The sequence below is a fragment of the Mirounga leonina genome, unplaced genomic scaffold (assembly GCF_011800145.1).
Source record: "Mirounga leonina isolate KUSES-001 unplaced genomic scaffold, KU_Mleo_1.0 Mir_115, whole genome shotgun sequence".
In the NCBI taxonomy this organism is placed as follows: Eukaryota; Metazoa; Chordata; class Mammalia; order Carnivora; family Phocidae; genus Mirounga; species Mirounga leonina.
In genome coordinates this window covers 83,860,401-83,879,060 of record NW_023270268.1, presented here as the reverse complement: position 1 = coordinate 83,879,060, position 18,660 = coordinate 83,860,401, and the positions used below count along the sequence as shown (strand labels likewise).

Sequence of the window (18,660 nt, the reverse complement as noted above, 5' to 3'; positions counted from 1 at the left end):
CAGGCGGATGAGCCTGTTTTCCTGCACCCCCTTCCCACAGGGCCAGAGGAGCTGGCTCTGGTGCCCCCTCACTTTCCCCTGGCCTGAGCTGCTGGGTTCTCACCTAGCGTAAATAATTTTTTTTTCAAAACACTCATGTTGGACGTCAACTAATGTTCTTTTTCTGTGCCACAAGGAAAAGAGAACAAGAACAGATGAATCAGTTTTTCTGGAATCATAAGCTGTGATTTCTTCATAAACGAATTTAGAGAATGCCTGTTGAATTCCACAAACATTCCTGAGTGTTTACTGACTGCCAAGGCCTGCAGTATGAGTGGGTGGAGGCCAAGATGCCAAAGATAGGGTCCCTGTCTTCAGAGGGCTTCCCTGGACAGCCTGTCCTCGGACAGCCGTCGCACCCCGGGGAGAGCCTGATGGTGGGTGTCGCTGTGCCTCAGCTGTCCACCCCTGCCCAGATGTCAAGACCCAGCCCACGTCTCCCTCTTTCATGAAGTCTCCCTTCACTGCCTCAGAGGTCAGTGAATTCCCTACTCTCCAAACCCTAGATTCCTGCAGTGCTCTGCAGCCTGAATACAAGGTGTTTCCCATCTGTCCCCTCATCTTCCCGGCATCACAGGCTCATGGGGCCCCATCGTATCACCCCCACTTTAACAAGTGGGACAGCTAAGGTTTAGAGAAGTCGTTTTCCCAGGGTCACAGCGTTAAGCAGCAGCAAAGCTGGAACTTGCACTTGCATGTCCCGCTTCCCACCTCGGGCCTCCTCCTTAGTGCAGAGCACTTTCTCTCCCGCATCATTTGACCCCTGAGCACCCCCTCCTTGGAGCCCCTGCAGCCCCTCCCATGTCATGCACTTAGTTCCTCCCTTCTTGGTTTCAGTCACCTGTGTGTCAGTCCTGCTGGGGGGCGGGGCAGGGGCCTGGACAGCTGGGTCTGGTCCCCTGCTGCCTCTGCCACACAGGAGCTGACTCAGGCTTAGGGCGGGGGGCGGGGGGGGGGTGTGGTGCAGAGGAGGAGAGAACAGAGCCGGGGCCTCCCCCCTCCCTCCTCCCTCCTCCCTCCTCGCCCTGAGTCGTCTGGAGGCAACGGAAGCAACCAGCACTTATGTGCCAGGTAATTGTGAGACTCGGTTTGTCTAATTATAGCTCGCTTTGTCTCTCAGATAGTGGAATAAAAACCTAACAGTGTCCGAGGTCTTTCAGCTGTTCTGGCGGCATCCGAACTCGACACACATCGGGGTTTGAGAACGTACTGTTAAGGGCGGGTCTCCAGCCCTCTCTCCTGTGGCTCATTTACCTCCTGTGGCTCATTTACCACCTGTGCCCCACGGAGAAACACCGGTATGCTTTGATTTTCAGTAGGGTGTCCGCATAACATGTCGTCCAAACTGGTTCCTTTTGAGAATGAAGTGATGTGCTGTTGAAAATTACGCCAGGGCAGTGGGCCTGAAGTAGAGCATATGGTCACCTCGTTCTAAACACAATGCATGCCTGCGAGTGGAAGGACAGGTGGGGCAGTTTATGAAGACTTTGGTGCAGAGAGGGTTGCTGGTGGATGAAGGGCCTTTGTTTCCAGCGATAACTTTGCATCATTCGGTGACCTCAAGAATGATCTGATACCTGTTTCTGCACCCCCCACTCATTCTCTGTCCGTGGCTGAGCCTCCCAGGATGTGTGTCTGTGTCTTATCGTGTTCTTTCTCTTTCCTCCAGAGATCCTGCGGATAATTCAGCTGGACCTAGACCTGAAGTACAAGACCAACATCCGGGAATTGTTTGAGGAGTTTGACAGTTTCCTGCCGGACGCCGTCATTGGTATAGCGAGAGAGATGCAGCCAGTATACCGGTATGCGGCAGCCCTAGGGGAAGTGGTGTCCAGGACCCCCTCCATCCCTCCTCTTTCCCCTGTCCTGCTTTATCGGTAGACACTCTTGAATCTCTTGATCTGCACTTAAATCTCTTAGAGACACATTTGTGCTTATTGCATATGGTTAATAGTGTGGGTGGGTGGGTCTGCCCTGAAGCTGTAGATGCTGCCTCATTCTTTTTGGGGAGTTTGTAACATTTTTCTCGCAGAAAGCCGAGCTGTTTTGGTTGGTTGGTTCTGGTTAAGCTCAGAATTTTAAAGTCTTGGGCTTTGCCTTACAGAGGAGGTATCAGGATATAGCTTTAATTGCCTTGTCTGACAATGAACTAGGCTTTCTTGGCCTCTGAGTCTCCAGTGACCCCTCCTCTGTCTAAGCAGAACGGGTTTATCAGTGTCTCGTAAGGAGGGGAAGGCAGCACAGCTTTGGGGCACTGGTTGGGGTTACCTCATCGCCGTGAAGACCACATTCTGCGTGATGCCGTGCGCTTCATTGTCAAGTGTGCGTCGTAGAGAAACCCCAGCATCTGAGAACCAGGAGACATGTCCAAGAATGTTCCCTGCAGCCTTGTATGCAGTAGCCAGAAACTGAGAATGACTTAAATGTCCATAGATAGCAGAAGGGACAAGTGAAATATACTCATCCAACTGAGTACTATACAAAAGCAAAAATGAGCAAGCGGTAGTAGCCACAGGCACTGCTGTGCAAAGTGAACTGCAATCTGGGGGGATATACGCCATGTGGCAAAGATCATGAGGAAAACCAAGGCAAAGATGATCCCCCCAGCTGGCCCGGTGTTCCCTCTGGAGCGGTGGGGGCCTGGTGGGGACGATGACCTGGGTGCAGAGTGCCCCCGGAGTACTCAGTGTGATGATGTTAGCCCTCTCCCTGGGGGGCCTTGCACGCGCTTGTGTGCACTCTCGTGTCTTATGTCTTATGGTGGAAACAAAGGAAAGGAAGAGCAGAGGCACCTACAAGTTTTTGTTAAAAACTAGAGCCATGGTTCTGGGTCCAGAGGGTTCCATGTTGCTGACTGATCCTCCTCCGGGTAGGACCGGAGCTCACCCAGAACCGAGCTGCCTAGAGCTGGGATTTCACCGTCCCCGGGGCTGGCCCGCTCTTTGTTGTCCCAGCAGACCCTCCCGCCGGCTCCCTGTGGACATCCTTGGAGCCAGGTCGTCTTTGGAAGGCTGCGGGGCACAGACTGCTAGTGACCCAAGCGCCCGCGTTTCCCCTAAAAGAGCGGGGAAGAGTGACAGCTTGCTTGCTTGTGACTATTTGCAAGACGCAGATCACATAACAGGAAATTCCTGCGAGGCCTCTGAATGGGCTGATAACTCCTGGGCCTTGTGGGCTGTTTGCCCTGACGTCATCCTCTCCCAGCCTGTCCCCCAGTCACACAGCAGAGTCTCGCACTCTGCGGGGGAACAGGAGCGGGGGGAACAGGAGCGGAGGGTTTGGGTCAACACTTGCCACTTCAACTCAGAGCAGCCCCCTCGTCTCATTCCCTCACTTTTATACAAGGCGGATCTCGATTTAACACCTAGAGGCAATGGAAGGAGCATTGGACTGAGAGTCCAAAGTCCTACCTGCTAGTCCCTATGCTTGGGGCCTGGTTCCTCCATCTGAGAATGGGAGCCGTGTGCTGCAGGACCTCCCTCCCCCTGCCCCGGCACTGTGATCCCAGTCTCCTGACCCTCACCGTCTCCTTATTGTCTTTCCTCTGTCCTGAGGCTGCTGGTCTGCGGCGGGGCCCCTCACTGCTCCCTAAGGGCCGGGGTCCGCAGGCTGCTCGCAGGCTCATGATTAAATGCCATCGGAGCAGTGGTGCCTTCAGGCCCTGCTCTGGAGTCTTCTTATGTAATAAAAATGGAAACGTGATCCCATTTAAATAGTATCCGCCAGAATTTATGTTTTTGTACATCTAGGATTTGATTAACAGTGAAACGTAAACCAATTTAATTATCTAGACTTCTCAAAAGAAATCTCTGGAAGATTTTAGATCCAAGGTGAAATTGAATTTTTCTCACCTTCAGCGTCTGTAATGATCGTTATGTGCAATGAGAAAAATGAGGCCTGTGCAGCTACCGGCAGAGTCCCAACCTGGCCTGTTTGTAGGGCTTGCACACTCACCATCAGAAACGAAAACCCTGTTACGTGCTCCCCCTTTCCCCTCCCAAGCTGAAATGTTTATAAAGCCTCTAATAATTAAGTCTGCAAATGACGGCCCTGCATGAATGTGCGCCCTACTGGTCTGGGTAATTGCCTCTGAATATTTGCAGCCTCGTGCTGGGGCTGGGAATGCTTTGGTGCTGGCTGGGTCAGACGGGGAATGGAGTGTGGGGTTTTTTGCTGTCTTCCGCTGGAGAACTGGAGACTCCAGTGGCCCAAAAGAAAAACTGTTGGTTGTCTGCGCCTTTGGAGCCTGCGCCTGGGTGTGTTTGTGGGAAGGGGGTAGGAGAAGAAGCGGGGGAATGGAAGGGTAGCGAGTAAGCAGCGTCCACACAAGGACGGCCAGAGCCGGGCCCTTCCCATGAGCAGGCAGCCCCAGCCCCATCGCCTTGAACCTGGCCATCACCTGGCCATCACCGCTGGTGGGGCATCCGCAGGCCAGCGTCTGCCCACTCCTGTGCAGTCACCTCCTGCGCCCTCCGCCAGGAACAAGGAACCAGTGCGAGTTCCCACAACCACATGGTCTCACTCCCTAAGTGGTGGAGTGTGAGGTGGGCAAGGTTTTTATCATAAGCAAAATCTGCTAGCATCTATGAAAAGGAAAATTTAGAAACAAAACAACAGCACAAAAGCAAAACTTGACTGATTAACCAAGCGCATTTTGATCTGGAAATTCACTAAGCAGAAATAAACTTGAATCTTCTCAACTGTGTTATTTTTGTAGTCCCCTGCCTGACAGTTACTGTACTTCAAAAGGGCACATACTAAGTCATTTTTATGGTTGTTTCCACTCTATTGTGTGCCACGAAGAACGTTAGGAGCTTGGAGGAGGGTGGAGGGAAAAGTATTTCTCACTATTCATTTGACAAATATCCTTTTTTGGGTTTTTGTTTGTTTGTTTTTTATAATTCTCCCCGCCATAATTCCACCCCCCACCCCAAACGTACACTAAACCCACTGTGCTTTCTGGGAAATAGTGGATTGTGGGATGCTAGGATAGTGATAGAGGTACCTTTTTCTCTAGCGTCCCTGTTAGGATTCTGTTGAGTCAAATGTCCTGTGACCTTTCTCATCTGAAAATTGGGGAGCCATGGTCATTTTGGGTGGAACGGTCCTGTCTTGACCCTTTCTCTGCCTCTTTGTCAAGGAACTAGACCCCTGGACAGGTAGGTCCTCATAGATGATGTGTTTAATTGGGGTACATGACTAAAAGGAGAGAAGGATCTAGTGCTTTCTCTATAAGCAGAATGGTCTCTGTAAATAGACAACTTTATTTTACACATATGTGTTAGTCCAGGATACCATTTTGAATTTGCTTCCTCATGAATGTATTGGAAAAGCAAAGAAAACAGTTGGGCCCTCTTTATGTACAGCCTATAACATTATAGATGTGTATCAGCGGGCAGAGCAGCTTGATGCAGAAGAAACTGCATTCGGGTTGTACTCAGAAGCTATGGATTGTAGTCCTGCCTTTCAGGAATTACCCGTATGATGTTTCGCAAGTCACTTGATTCTCTGACCTTCTGTTTTGTTTTGTCTTGTTTTTTAATCTGTAAGTGGGGATAAATATATCTGAAGCACAGAATTACTGGAAAACTCAAATGAACAACGGGCATGAAAGCTTCCGGTGTGCAAGAGATGCTCAGTAAAGGGCACTTGCTCACTTTCCTCCCTTAATCCTCACAACTCTTTTTTGTGTTTTCTTTCAATATGATTTGTTCTACTAGATACCTCTACTCTACCCACCCCAACCATACAGGGTTACCAGTTAAAATACACAACACTCACTTAAGTTGGATTTCAGAAAAACAACAAATAATTGTTTTGTGTGTGTATGCCCCAAATATTGCGTGGGGACATACCTATACAAAACAATTATTTGCTGTTTATATGAAATTTAAGTTAACTGGGTGCCCTGTTTTTTGTCTGCTAAATCTGGTAGCTCTACCCCTACCCAAGAATTAAAACCTCTTTTTAACAGAAGGGAGTGATCTGGCTTTTCTACAAAGTCCTCGGGTGGGCAGGAACAAAGCCTTATGAAGTGGGAACTCGTCAGGAAAACAGGGTGAGCAAGTGAGGGGATGGTAGGGGGCAGCTCTCACAGTTTCTGTGAGGCACCAGGCCTGGGGTTACCACTCCGCAGGAGTTAGAGTCCTGCTTGTGATTTGGGTCCTTTGGGGAAGGCAGGAGGTCTGGCAGTGGCTTAGCTTTGGGCCACAGGGTTCCTGCGGAGCCTGGAATGAGTGTGTGTGAGAGACAGAATGTCTGTGTGAAAGAGAATGTGTATGATAATGTGTTTGTGAGAGAGACAGAGACAGAGAATATGTTTGTGTGTGTGTGTGTGAGAGAGAGAGAGTGTGTGTGTGTGTGTGAGAGACAGAGTGTGTGTATGAGAGAGAGAATGTGTGAGAGAGAATGTGTATGATAATGTGTTTGTGAGAGAGACAGAGACAGAGAATATGTGTGTGTGTGAGACAGAGTGTGTGTATGATAGAGAATGTGTGTGTGAAAGAGAGAATGCGTGTGTGTATGTGAGAGACAGAATGCTTGTGTGAGAATGTATAAGATAGAGAATGTGTCTGTGTGAGAGACAGAGAATATGTTTGTGTGTGTGTGAGAGAGAGAGAGAGAGAGAGAGTGTGTGTGTGTGTGTGTGTGTGTGTGTGTTGAGGAGCTGGGATCACAGCCTTTGGTTATGGTCTTTCTGTCTTAGAGCTGGCCACCTGAGGAGCTGCTGAATGGGAGCTTTGTTGGTGGGGTCCACGGGCTTCCGGTTCCTTCTCTGTTGGCTCCACAGGCCAGCTGTGTGCTGGTTTGAGCCCAAACCCACCATGAGGTGGAAGCGGCAGGCTAATCCTGTCAGCTGCTGATAACACACCACAAGCCAGGAATTTGCTTTTGTGTTAAGTATTTTAATAGTGTCTACTCTTTCACCTTTCTAGGTCACGTGGTTTTTATTGATAGCATTTGTGCCAGCCTAGCCTCTTTCCAGATGCTTGGAATGGAAATGTCCAGCTTATCTGCAGGCTGCCTTCTCCCATTCCTAGGACTGGTGAAGGGCTCTTAGGGGAGGTGGGGAGGAAGTGAGGATTTAGCACAGAGGTAGGGGAGGAGGATGTGAAATGACCCCACCCGTGCCACTCATAGCTGTGTGACCCTGGGCAAGTCTCTTGACCTCTCTGAGCTTGAGTTCCTTTAGCTGAGAAATGGAGATTATAGCCCTGCAGAGTAGTATATGTGGTGGAGTTGATTGGAGGATTAAATCAGTGTATGTACAGTGCCTGGCAGAGGGTAGCACTCCCTAGTGGGAGTTTTATCCAGTCCCAGCTCCGCCACTTAACTACTTCTGTGATCCAAGGGAAGTCCCTTAACTTCTGAGCTTCAGTTTCCTTATATGTAAAATTGGAACAACTGATTAACTTAGCATAATTAGTGCTAATATTTTGGCTTCTCAGCATCTGAACTCGCTGCCTGTGTTTGAGGAATTCCCTGCCACATAAGCCATCCTTCCTTTATGGAAGACAAAAAGGCTTATACTTTATTTCCTGCACTTGCAGCTGGGGTGTTGGTGCTGTGTGCCCCTCCTGCCCTCCGTCCCCTGAGGAAATCAGTACCACGGATTTCATATCTATGCAGGCAGGTTTTTATCTTTTTACTGTATGCCCTAAGCAATATAGGCTATTTGCAAAACAGAAACAGACAGTGTTACAAGGAGAAATCAACAAGTCCATAATAAAGGAGGGAACTTCTAGTATGCCTCGGGGGAAACCAAGAGCTCAGAGTGGGGGAGCTATGCACACAGAAGATAACAGCGTGGTTGGAGCAGAGCAGGGAGGAAGGGGGGCAGGCACCCCAGTCCCCGTTCCCACTGTGATCCTGGTGGCCTCCCCCCCCCCCCCGCCCCCTCCCACCGGGGTATTTCAGTGCCCTGCAGAGGGTGAGCTGTTGGCCACACCACCTGCTTCTGGACTCCAGCCTGTGGTTCTAGCCCTGATCACCAACGAGATTTGTGTTCTGGTTCTGCTCCATGGAGATGTTCATCTCATTTTTTAACCCTCCTATCTCCTTTCCCCTGCTGCACTCCTTGAATTAAAAAAAAAAAATCATTATATAAAAGTAATGTATTTTCATTAAAAATCTAAGAAGTATATGAAGATTGTTATTTTTCCAGAAATTTTCTACAAATTTACCTGTGTGTGTGTGTATAAATGGACTCATACTTTATATACCCTTCTGCCTCTTTTTTTTGTTCACTTACCAGTATATCTTGGCTATCCTTATACCTAACTCAGTATTTCTATATTAAGCATTGCTAGTCTCCCAATAGAATTATTATTTTTACTTAGGAAAACTTTTAACATATACAAAAGCAGACAGAATCATGTAGTCTGCTGGATGCTTCGATGTTACAGTGTTCATGGAGCTTCAATGATCAGCAGCCCTCAGCTGGTCTGGTTTCATCTCTATCCGCAGCCTCTCATCTCCCCCATTCTCTGCCATCTCTGTTATTTTGAAGCAAATCCCTCAGTATACCATTGCATCTGTAAGTGTCATTTTTAATCTATTATTTTTTTTTTAAAGCATCCTATCTGCTGTTGCCGGGTCAGGAGCTGAGGAGGGTTGTGTGAGCTCATAGTGTCATTTTGTCTTCAAGTTCCCTGGTCTGAAATCAATTTGTATGAGGGAGGAAAATGGACAGACACGGCTCTAATATCTAGCCAACCAGCGTTTTCCATCTCTCTCCTGATGGTCTCATGTCAGGATGTTACTCTAACAGTCACGTCTGGAAAGGTTTACGCTGATATAAATTCAGGTCCACTGTTCACTGGGCATAAAGCTCTGCTTTATAAGAGAGCCCTACCACCACCATCATTTCAGGTAGTAGCTTTTCTTTTTTCCCTCTGACAACCGAAAATGAATTTCTTGGCTCTTGTTCTCATGGTTTTTTTTTTTTAAATTAACCAAGATTGAACCTGTCAGTTTCTATTAGAGTTAAATCTGAGTAACAGAGAAAAAAGGCTGCCACCTTTTACAGTAGTGACTGAGAAAGAAGCTGAGTATTTCTTCACTCCCTGGGCTGCGGAAGGCCGGCCTGTTTTGCATAGCCCCAGTGATCCGGAGGCTGTGATGGAGGCCCTACAGAATTCCTAATACAAATGAAGGGAGGGGCGCCTGGGTGGCTCAGTCCTTAAGCGTCTGCCTTCGCCTCAGGTCATAGTCCCGGGGACCTGGGATCAAGCCCCACATTGGGCTCCCTGCTCGGCGGGAAGCCTGCTTCTCTCTCTCCCACTCCCCCTGCTTGTGTTCCCTCTCTCCCCGTGTCTCTCTCTGTCAAATTAAAATCTTTAAAAAAAGGGGGGATGGGGAGGGAAATACCTGCCAGGTGGTAGACTTAAAAATACCTACTATGAGGCAGTCAGTTTTTAATCACACCATTGGGAAAATGTGTTTTAAAAGGGAAAAGATGTATATGGAAGCCCTGCAGTGGAATTGCGGTCTGTAATGTAACATGATTATTAACAGAATTGTTGCCCATCCCCCGGCCGTGCCCCCTGGGCGAGCTGTGGACATCCAGCGCCTGCTGAGGGCCATGGGCCACGGAGAGGCTGCCGAAGACTGGCTGCTCTGGCTCAGATGGGGTCCTGGTTGAACATGGGCGGGGCTTCCCTGCTCTGCAGACACAGCTCAGGTCAGGTGTTTCGTCTTCCTGCAGGTTAGCAGTCCTGGGGCGCCCAGTAATGGGGCGATGAGACCCATCGCGGGGTACCCGACGCAGATGTTTCGCGAAAGAATGAGTGAGGAAATGAATGAGCAGACAGGGTGGGACCAGATTGCATGTTCTCTTCAGGGTGTGTGCACCGAGCACCAGGCACACAGTGGATGCCTGCTGAATACACGAAGGAGCACCGGTTTAGTCAGAGAGAGCCTGCCTCCGCAGCAGTGTGTGGGCCGGCTGTTAGGTAAGGGTCCACAGTCTTACTTACACAAGCTGCTTCCACATTTTTCTTTTTAAAGACAGGCCACGGGAAACATTGTTATTCTCGATTTTCATTGGGCTCACCGGGTGCGTGGACTACAAGATTAGGTACTTGGAGGAATTACGAGGTAGAAGACATGTCCCTGCTTTCAGAGCGATTACAGTGTGAGGGAGGTGGGGCAGGTAAGATTCAGTGAAGGCCCCAATGGCAAGTCAGTGCTGTTACTTAGAGGTTTTCCTTCGACGAGCCGTAAAGATGCTTTCCTGCGGGAACCGTGCATGTCACAGTGTGGCGTACATCCTTCTCAGCTTAATATTCTGCCTTCAGAATTCCAAGCTGTGTGTGTGACATTTCTGTCTTTCTTCTTCCTTTTTTTTTTTTTTTTTTTAAAGGTTTTATGTACTTATTTGAGAGAGAGAGCATGAGAGGGGGGCGTTTCAGAGAGAGAAGCAGACACCCCGCCGAGCAGGGAGCCCGATGCGGGACTCGATCCCGGGACTCCAGGATCATGACCTGAGCTGAAGGCAGTTGCTTAACCAACTGAGCCACCCAGGCGCCCTCTGTCTTTTCTTCTGGAAGGCTTTTTGGAAGGGGTTGTGGGATTGCTGTGCGGGCACAGCCTCCAGGAGGCTCCTAGGATGGACCTAGCTCTGTGCACAACTAGAAAACTCACTCAATAGGCTTTTGCTGAGGGTCTGGCTAAGCAGTAGAGAGAAACTAGACCCTGCCCTTGAGAAGCTTGCAGACTAATTGATGGGACCACCTCCCCACATCATTCCACTGGGAGGTGGGCCTGGGCAGGTGCTCCTAACTGAGGCCCAGCAAAGGATGATGGGTTGGGAGGACTGTCCTTGTTTGCATTACTAGTACTTGTTTCTTCTGCCAAACAAATCTCTCATTGAGAGATCCTCATTTGCAATCAGGCAGCAAAAAAAGACTCATCTATAAGCATCTTCCTGGGGCGGGAAGCAAAAGAACATAGTTGAATCACAGTGGCGTATGTAAAGCGGGACTTTCTGTGACAGGCAGTGTATGGAAAGGACAGTTAGGTAAGGCTGGCTGCAGGTGAGGGGAATTACAGGATGGCCCCCTGGCTACTGCAGGCACACAGTTCAGCTGCCTTTCTGACCTAAGTGAAATGGATATTCAGCCTCCAGGCGCTCTGCCTCCAGGTTAGCTGCAGAATTAGCCACTGCAGAAATAGCAAGCTTTCAAACGGGACTTGGGTTTGAAATGAACACCTTACCTCCTCCTCCTGCATTGGGTGACTTCTTTAAATGAGCCATTTACTGTTGATCATAGAGAACCCCTAGGATCTGCTTACAGGTGGCAGAACTGACCCCAATATCAAGGAGCTGCGCATAGGAACACTTTGCTCCAGGGACCCAGCCTTCCCGTGTCTCTGTCCTCGAGAATTTTCTGTCATTACTTGTAAAAGAGGAAGCTTTTTAGGAACCAGAATTGCTTTCTGTAGAATCATTTGTGTGAACGTTTGGTATGTCCTTGCTGCTGTCGATGAGCACTCATTATGAGGCTGCCAGTCCTGATGGGCTTCCAGAAATGTGAAGTCCCAGAGATGCTCACGGGGCCTCATTACTGTCAGTCTGTGTGGTGTGAGGTATCAGTGCATTTGACTGCTTCTATAGCTCCACTTGGTTCCCTGTAAGGAAAACTGCCACCCTTAATAAAATGAAGCCTACTACCTGCACAGGGTAGAAGCAAGGGAAACCCTTTCCCTGACTCTAGGACCATTTTATCTTGTTTGATCCAAGACTCATGAATTTGGAAATGTAAAGAAGGCAATAGAATTCTAGCATTCTACTTGGCTTGGGAGCAAACGAGATTTTCATGTTCTTCATGTAACTGTAGTTCATTGGTATTCAGCTTTCAGGGAGTCTGGGAAACAGTGTCTAAGGAAGGTAAGGACATAATGATGAATCATTTTTTAGAAGAACCAGAGCAGAAGAGAAGCATCTCCATTTTTTCTGCTTGTTCCTTCCTGCTAAGATGTCATCAGGGTTTAGGTAGATTGTGGTATAATCTTGGTCATTCAGGCCACCACTCTCCTCACCTCACATTCTTTCAGCTGCTGTCCAAGTTCAAAGGCATCCTACAGATGAGCAAGCAATATACTTTTGTATAAACAGAATAGAGACTGTCTTTGAGGCCTCTGAGTCCCCGGGAGACTGAGATGGCCAGCCAGAACCTGGGGAGGGATTTGTGGACCAAATGCAATATCTGGGTTGCCTGTGATTAGCTGCACATCCAGGTGCCCATCAGTCACCTGCACAGACCAGACCAGAGGAGCCCCACTCTCCGGTCTTCATGTCAGATCATATTCAAGACCATATGGAGGTGAGTGCTGGTTTTATATAAAATTGTAAAATGAGAGGGTATTGGGTAGGCTCTCAAAAGGGGATCATCCAGTAAGCGTAGCATATTGTAACGGACACAAGAAGAGGCCATCTGTGATTCAGAAACTTAGGATACAGGCTATCACTGTTTAATTTCAGGTAAATGCCTCCAGGAAGTAATACAAGTTTTTGAAGATTTAAAAATGGATTGTGAAAGACAAGGAAGGAAAGAATTGATTGAAACCCCATCTGTGTCCTGGATCTTGACTGATGTTTCTGGTGTTCTCATTTGTTTTGCATGAATATGGGCCCAGTGCTGCCAAGTCTTCTGATTTTTTTTTTTCCCAAGAGAAGCCAGAAATCTGTGTTAAGGTGAAAGATTCTGATCTTTAAGTATTGACAATTAAGCAAACAGTCTGCTAGCCAAGCAAAACAGTTGTGCACCAGATCCAGCCCAAGAACTGCCAGGTTGAGACTTCAGGTTTAAACGTTCACTGAGGCAAAAATTGATGAAATGCTTCTACCAGTTTGGCCTGGACCTTCTGAAGACTTTGGTTGTCTGGTCCTTGGATTCTGATGGCCACAGTTTAGGGGTTTAAACTTCGTTTTTCTCAAGTATTTTCTCCTATCACTTGAAGTAGTTGATTTTGATTGGTAATTTAAAATTCCATCAAATGGGGGCACCTGGGTGGCTCAGTCGGTTGAGTGTCTGCCTTCAGCTCAGATCATGATCTCAGGAGTCCTGGGACTGAATCCCACGTCGGGCTCCCTGCTCAGCGGCTAGTCTGCTTCTCCCTCTGCCCCTTCCCACCGTTCATGCTCTCTCATGCTCTCTCTCTCTCAAATAAAATCTTTAGAAAAAAATTCCATCAAATGTTTTTCTAACTAGCCTCAGATTTACCTAATAATAAAGTGTCAAGGCCAAGCAGAATTCTTGTCCAGAAATACAATTTTGGAAGAAAATAAAAAGATCCCCAGACTTACCATTTATCAGAATTGGCAACTACTTTAACTGTACTGTATATTAAAACATCTTTAAACTACTCTCATGTCTGAAGATGCTTTTGGGAGATTGGAGGGAGGGAGGAAGGGAGGGAGAGAAACAATAGGGAGGAGGGAAGGGGACAGGAGAGGCCTGGGAGCCACGTGGCTGCCGTGTGCTCACTGCCTCATCTCACCTACTGTCTGTTCAGTGCTGCCTCGTGAACAAGCTAGGGTGCACCGGACCCACAGAGACCCCAGCCCCAAACCTTGCTGCCCGCTTCGGCATGGTAGTATGACATCATTAATGACATGCAGAGTGGCCTCTTTGATGGCCCATCTGGAGAGTCTTCTCCCTGCTCTTCAAGCCACGAATACTTGTGTTTCTCCTGGATAATTAATTGGTGTCTCCTTCTGTACAACTAGTTATATGTCCTTTTCTTCAGTTGCCTAGTAGAAAACTTAGAGCCAAACTTGTGGCATGCCTGTGTCAAGCTCATGGCTCTTTAGAGGATGCATTTTGGCATCTTTGCTGCCAAGAGAAATTCCTTCTGGAACAAAATTGGGGATAACATTGAAAGGAGAGGAGAGAAGGAGGGTAGGAAGGAAGATGCGTGCAGTCTTCATTAGGCCCTACCACTTAAGATCCCATTTTCTAGATCTGCCTGACTATAGTAAGTAAAGATAAACATCATGAGAAATAGTCCTGGGAGGAAGTACAGCATGGATGGGGTGAACATTTAATTTCACCATGAAATTATTGTTAAACTATAACACTTCAAGTGTGGAAAAGGGGACACTATTGATAATTACACTAGGACAAGTTGAACCAGCCCTGTCCTGGACCACCTGAGGACGTGTTCTCACCCTGCACTCGAGCTGGTAGAGCAGGGAAGGACGGAGGGAAAAGGAGGGTAGGGGGTGGTGCAGGGCAGGGCAGCCGCGAAGGCCGAGGCACCTGGGGTCAGAGATGCTGCTGACGTGGGCAATGTATTTGGACCTGTCACCTGCTAGAACCAAGAAGAGGGTGTTGAATCATTCTTGGGCTGGCATTTGGCCTTTGCCTGGACGTTCAAGGTGAAGAGTAAAAGCACCCTGTGTCTATAAATGCATCTTACCATGCCTGCGCCCCACATCTCCTGGTAGTCCATGTGAGCCCACGAGCTGCAATTTGGCCCTGTGTTGAAGGGGCAGATTAGGCTTTCTCTGCGGGGTGGAGCTAACACCGTGTAGAGACTGATTTGCTACTTTTGAGAGCTCATCCCTGGGATTTGGCCATAATTCCGTGCAGAAGGAGTCAAGGGAAAGAGGCGGAGGCGAGGCAACAGCCTCTCAAAAAGTGTAAATGCTTTGTTTTCACCATTGATTTTTGGCTGGTCTCAAAAATCCCCTAGAGCTGCCCTTAGTGCGTATTAGCCGTGCGTCAGAGCCTCACCAGGGCTGCGCCCCGTCGGCCCGTGATGGGGAAGGCCAGAGGGCCTAAACATACCTTGTGCAGGGAGGGCTCTCCTCCCCAGAGGAGAGTGTAGGGCTCAGCAAATGTCACCTGTGCCTCCCCGATGGGCTTGTCCGTACGTCTGGAGCAGAATCTCCAGAAGCTGCCAGGGGCCCCGTCCAGGAGAGATCAGCAGGGGCTGTAGGCAAAGGCGGCACAGGAGGGGAATGGAAACTCAGGCCCTGCCGCAGATTTGCCCCTGTGGCCCGGCCTTGGAATTAGCAAGATGGAGAAGACTGTAGGCCATCCACGTGAGCTGGGCCTCAGTTCAGGGTGCCTTTGGGGGAGGTGGCCCTTGTCCCCTCATCGTAGCACATCTGGGCTTATCCAGGCTAACTTGGTGACTAACAGCTCAGCCGTGAAGAATTCCACAGGCACTTATTGAGGGTCTGCGCTAGGCCTGTCTCAGTGGACAAGTCCCAGGCCCTGCCGTCAAGAGTACACGGCCTGGAGAGCTGGCCACACCTGCAGCTGAGGGTCGCAACACCCTATAAAAGCCCCTATAAAAGTGTGGCCGCACTTGCTTACCTCAGAGCTACCTCCAGACCTTGCTTCCTCCTTGCGGCTCATTCTGACCCTGGGGGTCCTCTTTCCCTCTCCTCGTGCCACACCATTTCTGCCTCTCAGAAGCTCCTCAGCCAGACTGTCCACTTGGCTTTCAGTTTCATTTCATGATGGGCAGTCTCTTGGATGACTCTCAGCGATATGTTCTGCAGCCAACAGACAGCTTACCCCATCCCTGTCCCCAGATTAACTGCCGTGACTTCACACACTCCCAAACTTTTTTGAGCACCTACCCGATGCTAGTAAGCTAGTAGGTGCCTTGCTCACACGTGTGGCCTTTGGGTATGCTCTCCCTCCATCCTGTCCTTCTGTTTGCCCTCCTTGTCCTTCAGGTCACCATTTTTGGAAAGCCCCCTGAGGGCCTCCTTGGTCCTAGCCGGACCCCCCGCTCCTCAGCACTGACTGCTCTAAATAGCTGAATAGCAGGTCATGACTTAGAGGACAGGTGCTTCCTAGGTACGTGTGTCTCCCTCCGCAGGGTCCTGTGCTCTCTGGGGACAGGGCTTTTGTCTAATATTTTGTCCAGTAAAACATTGTCTTTTCCTTCCCAACCCCACAAGTCCAACCTGGGGGCCTTGAACTGGAGCCCTTCCTCCAGCCACCATCCAGCTCTGGTTCTCTAAGAACATCTTGGGATTTTAAGTCTTGGTTGTTTTTAAATAATGGCATGAAGGGTCAGGAGGAAGTAGGGGGAACTGACCTGTAGCCATAGGGATAAAGCCAAATCATTTATTTTTCTGGAAATATACATGCTCTTATTGCACTTTGGAGATAGACTAGAATGTTGGGAAATTGTCCAAGCTTGAAGTCAGAGGTGGGGGGGACTCCTGGTTCCACTGCTTCCTAGCCTTATTACTTTGCATAACATATTTAAAGCTTCAGTTTGCTCATCTGTGGAATGGGGGTGCCTCCAGCATATTGGTTATAAAGTGATTTCTGCCTCTCCCTTCATGGCCTATTTAAGATATGTAACTCACGTGTCACACTGCAGGCAGAAAAGATGCATTTGAGGGCGCCTGGGTGGCTCAGTTGGTTAAGCGACTGCCTTCGGCTCAGGTCATGATCCTGGAGTCCCTGGATCGAGTCCCGCATTGGGCTCCCTGCTCGGCAGGGAGTCTGCTTCTCCCTCTGACCCTCCCCTCTCTCATGTGCTCTCTCTCATTCTCTCTCTCTCAAATAAATAAATAAAATCTTTAAAAAAAAAAAAGAAAAAAGAAAAGATGCATTTGAAAAACCTTGCCTGGTGTTTCTGAAGCTGGAGTTTGTGCCTCCTCTCTTTGCCTATTTGAGAACCACTGGCCTAAATCCTTGTGGGTGCTCAATAAATAGGAATGAAATCCTGTCCTAGACCCATTGCACAGCACCAGGCACAGAGGGGCTCCATGAGCGTTATCTGCCCTCTCCCTTTTCTTCCTATCCTACACAACCCAGACCTTCCCTTGGTGCCGGTCAGTAGTGGAAAATGTTCCCAGAACACAGAGAGGTTGCTAGAGAGAGAGAGAGAGAGAGAGAGAGAGAGAGAGAGAGAGAGAGAGAGAGTGTGTGTGTGTGTGTGTGTGTGTTTGGGGGGCCAGCTTCAGAAGCCGGAAGGAATGGTCCTGACTTGGAAAGGGAGTGTTCTGTGCAGGAGAGGGCCACATCCTGCCTTATACGAAGCTGCCACTGGCCCTTTCCTCTTCATGGGTTACGGGCCAGTGCGTGCCCTTGGCCATGATGAAAAACATGACTTTGCTTCGCTGTTCCATGGTGCAGAAGACCCATGTGGAAAGCCCAATGGCAGAGGGGCGGAAAATGGCCAGAGTGGAGCCAGCTGTGAGTATAGCCACCTGTGCTTTGTAGGTTGCAAACTGCAAAGCGTGTATGCCGACCTGGGGTCAAGGATTTTTGAAGCACCGGTCCTAAAGCGTTTCAGGCTTCTCCTCGTAATGTGCCTGTCCCTGCAGGTCACTCCACGGCACGCCCCGGAAGTGTCACACCCCACTTTCTCTCTCTCCCTCTCCACTTCCTCTCGTCACTTCAGGGTCCCTTCTGCGCCCCGGCTTCTCCAGGCCGGCCGGTGAGAGCACTTTCTCTGCAGCACCCGGGCCCGGCGCCATGCGATCGTTGTGCGTGATGACCCGGGGCTGCCCGCAGCTGAGCCTCAGCTTATGGACAGCCTCTCACGTGACTTGACCAAGTTGAAGTCTAACCACCTCCTTCTAGACACTTGCTCCCTAGGGTCCTTTCTCATTTGGAGAAATGATCTTCTGGATCCAGACTCTTGTGATTAAAATCTTACCATCCCATGCCACTTCCATTCCAGAGGCAAAGAATAAGGTATTTGCTTTCTTGGGCCTCCATTTGGTCCTTTCTTGGCCACACGTGCAGTCTCCACACCGTTGACGGACATGCTAATGGCTGATACTGAAGCAGCTCAGGCATGCCCTACAGGCTGTGGGCCATGAGCTTTCCCACTGCAGCGCCTTCGCTCCTACCACTGGTTAGAACAGTGCTGCATTCCCCTAGGCTTGAACCGTGCTCAACTGTTACCAATTGGTTTTACATTTGCTCCTTGTGCGAACTCAGCAATGGAGGAAGACAGGTAGTGTTATTCCCATTTTGCGGAAGAGACTGAACTTGGGTAGGTTAGATTTGCCCAGGGTCACTTGGTCATTTCTAGGACTCGGGTCTTCGACCCTAGTGCCCTGCCTGTCCTCTAAGCACCTGAGATCCTCGGGGGATGGTTCCTGGCCCCCGCCTTTATAGTTCCCAAGCTATGAAACAGCCAGGATGGAGAGGTTCTGCAGCCTTATACCCAGCCACCTCACAGCCTGGGTCACCAAGTCCCCCCCCACCCCCTTTTTGGGGGATTCATTGAATAGACTTCCATGTTGAAGACAATCCCAGTCTTTGCATGAAGACATTTAAGAGCATTCAAGTTCCTGCCTCGGTGTTTGAACCCCATATAGACTGCCTCCCACCTTCTAATCCACAGTCACATTTGGCAACGGCTGGATTTCTGTGCCAGCATGTGCAGGGCCCTCCAGCAAAACGGTTTGATCACTTTTTCCTCACAGCTCAGTGACCTCCCTGGTGATGCTGAGTGTGTCATGAACGAGTCTGTTCTCACACTGTTTCTTGGGGGTTTTGATCTTTGGGACACCTCAGTTGTGTGGGTTTTAGTGTGAATTGTGTCCAGGCAGACTCCTCAGAGCTTTGACACCAGAGAGGGAATGGTTTTAGTTATTAAAGGACATGGGCTGCCTTTTTTTTTTTT

The 18,660-nt window shown here is 49.2% G+C and overlaps 1 protein-coding gene across 1 annotated transcript in view; it reads left to right on the top strand.

The window, feature by feature from the left end:
* XXYLT1 (xyloside xylosyltransferase 1) overlaps positions 1 to 18,660 on the top strand; it is a 161,636-nt gene that overhangs the window by 92,410 nt on the left and 50,566 nt on the right. The window contains exon 3 of the mRNA XM_034999857.1: positions 1,709 to 1,841. Coding sequence (XP_034855748.1) covers positions 1,709 to 1,841 — 133 coding nt within the window. The remainder of the gene's footprint in view (positions 1 to 1,708; positions 1,842 to 18,660) is intronic.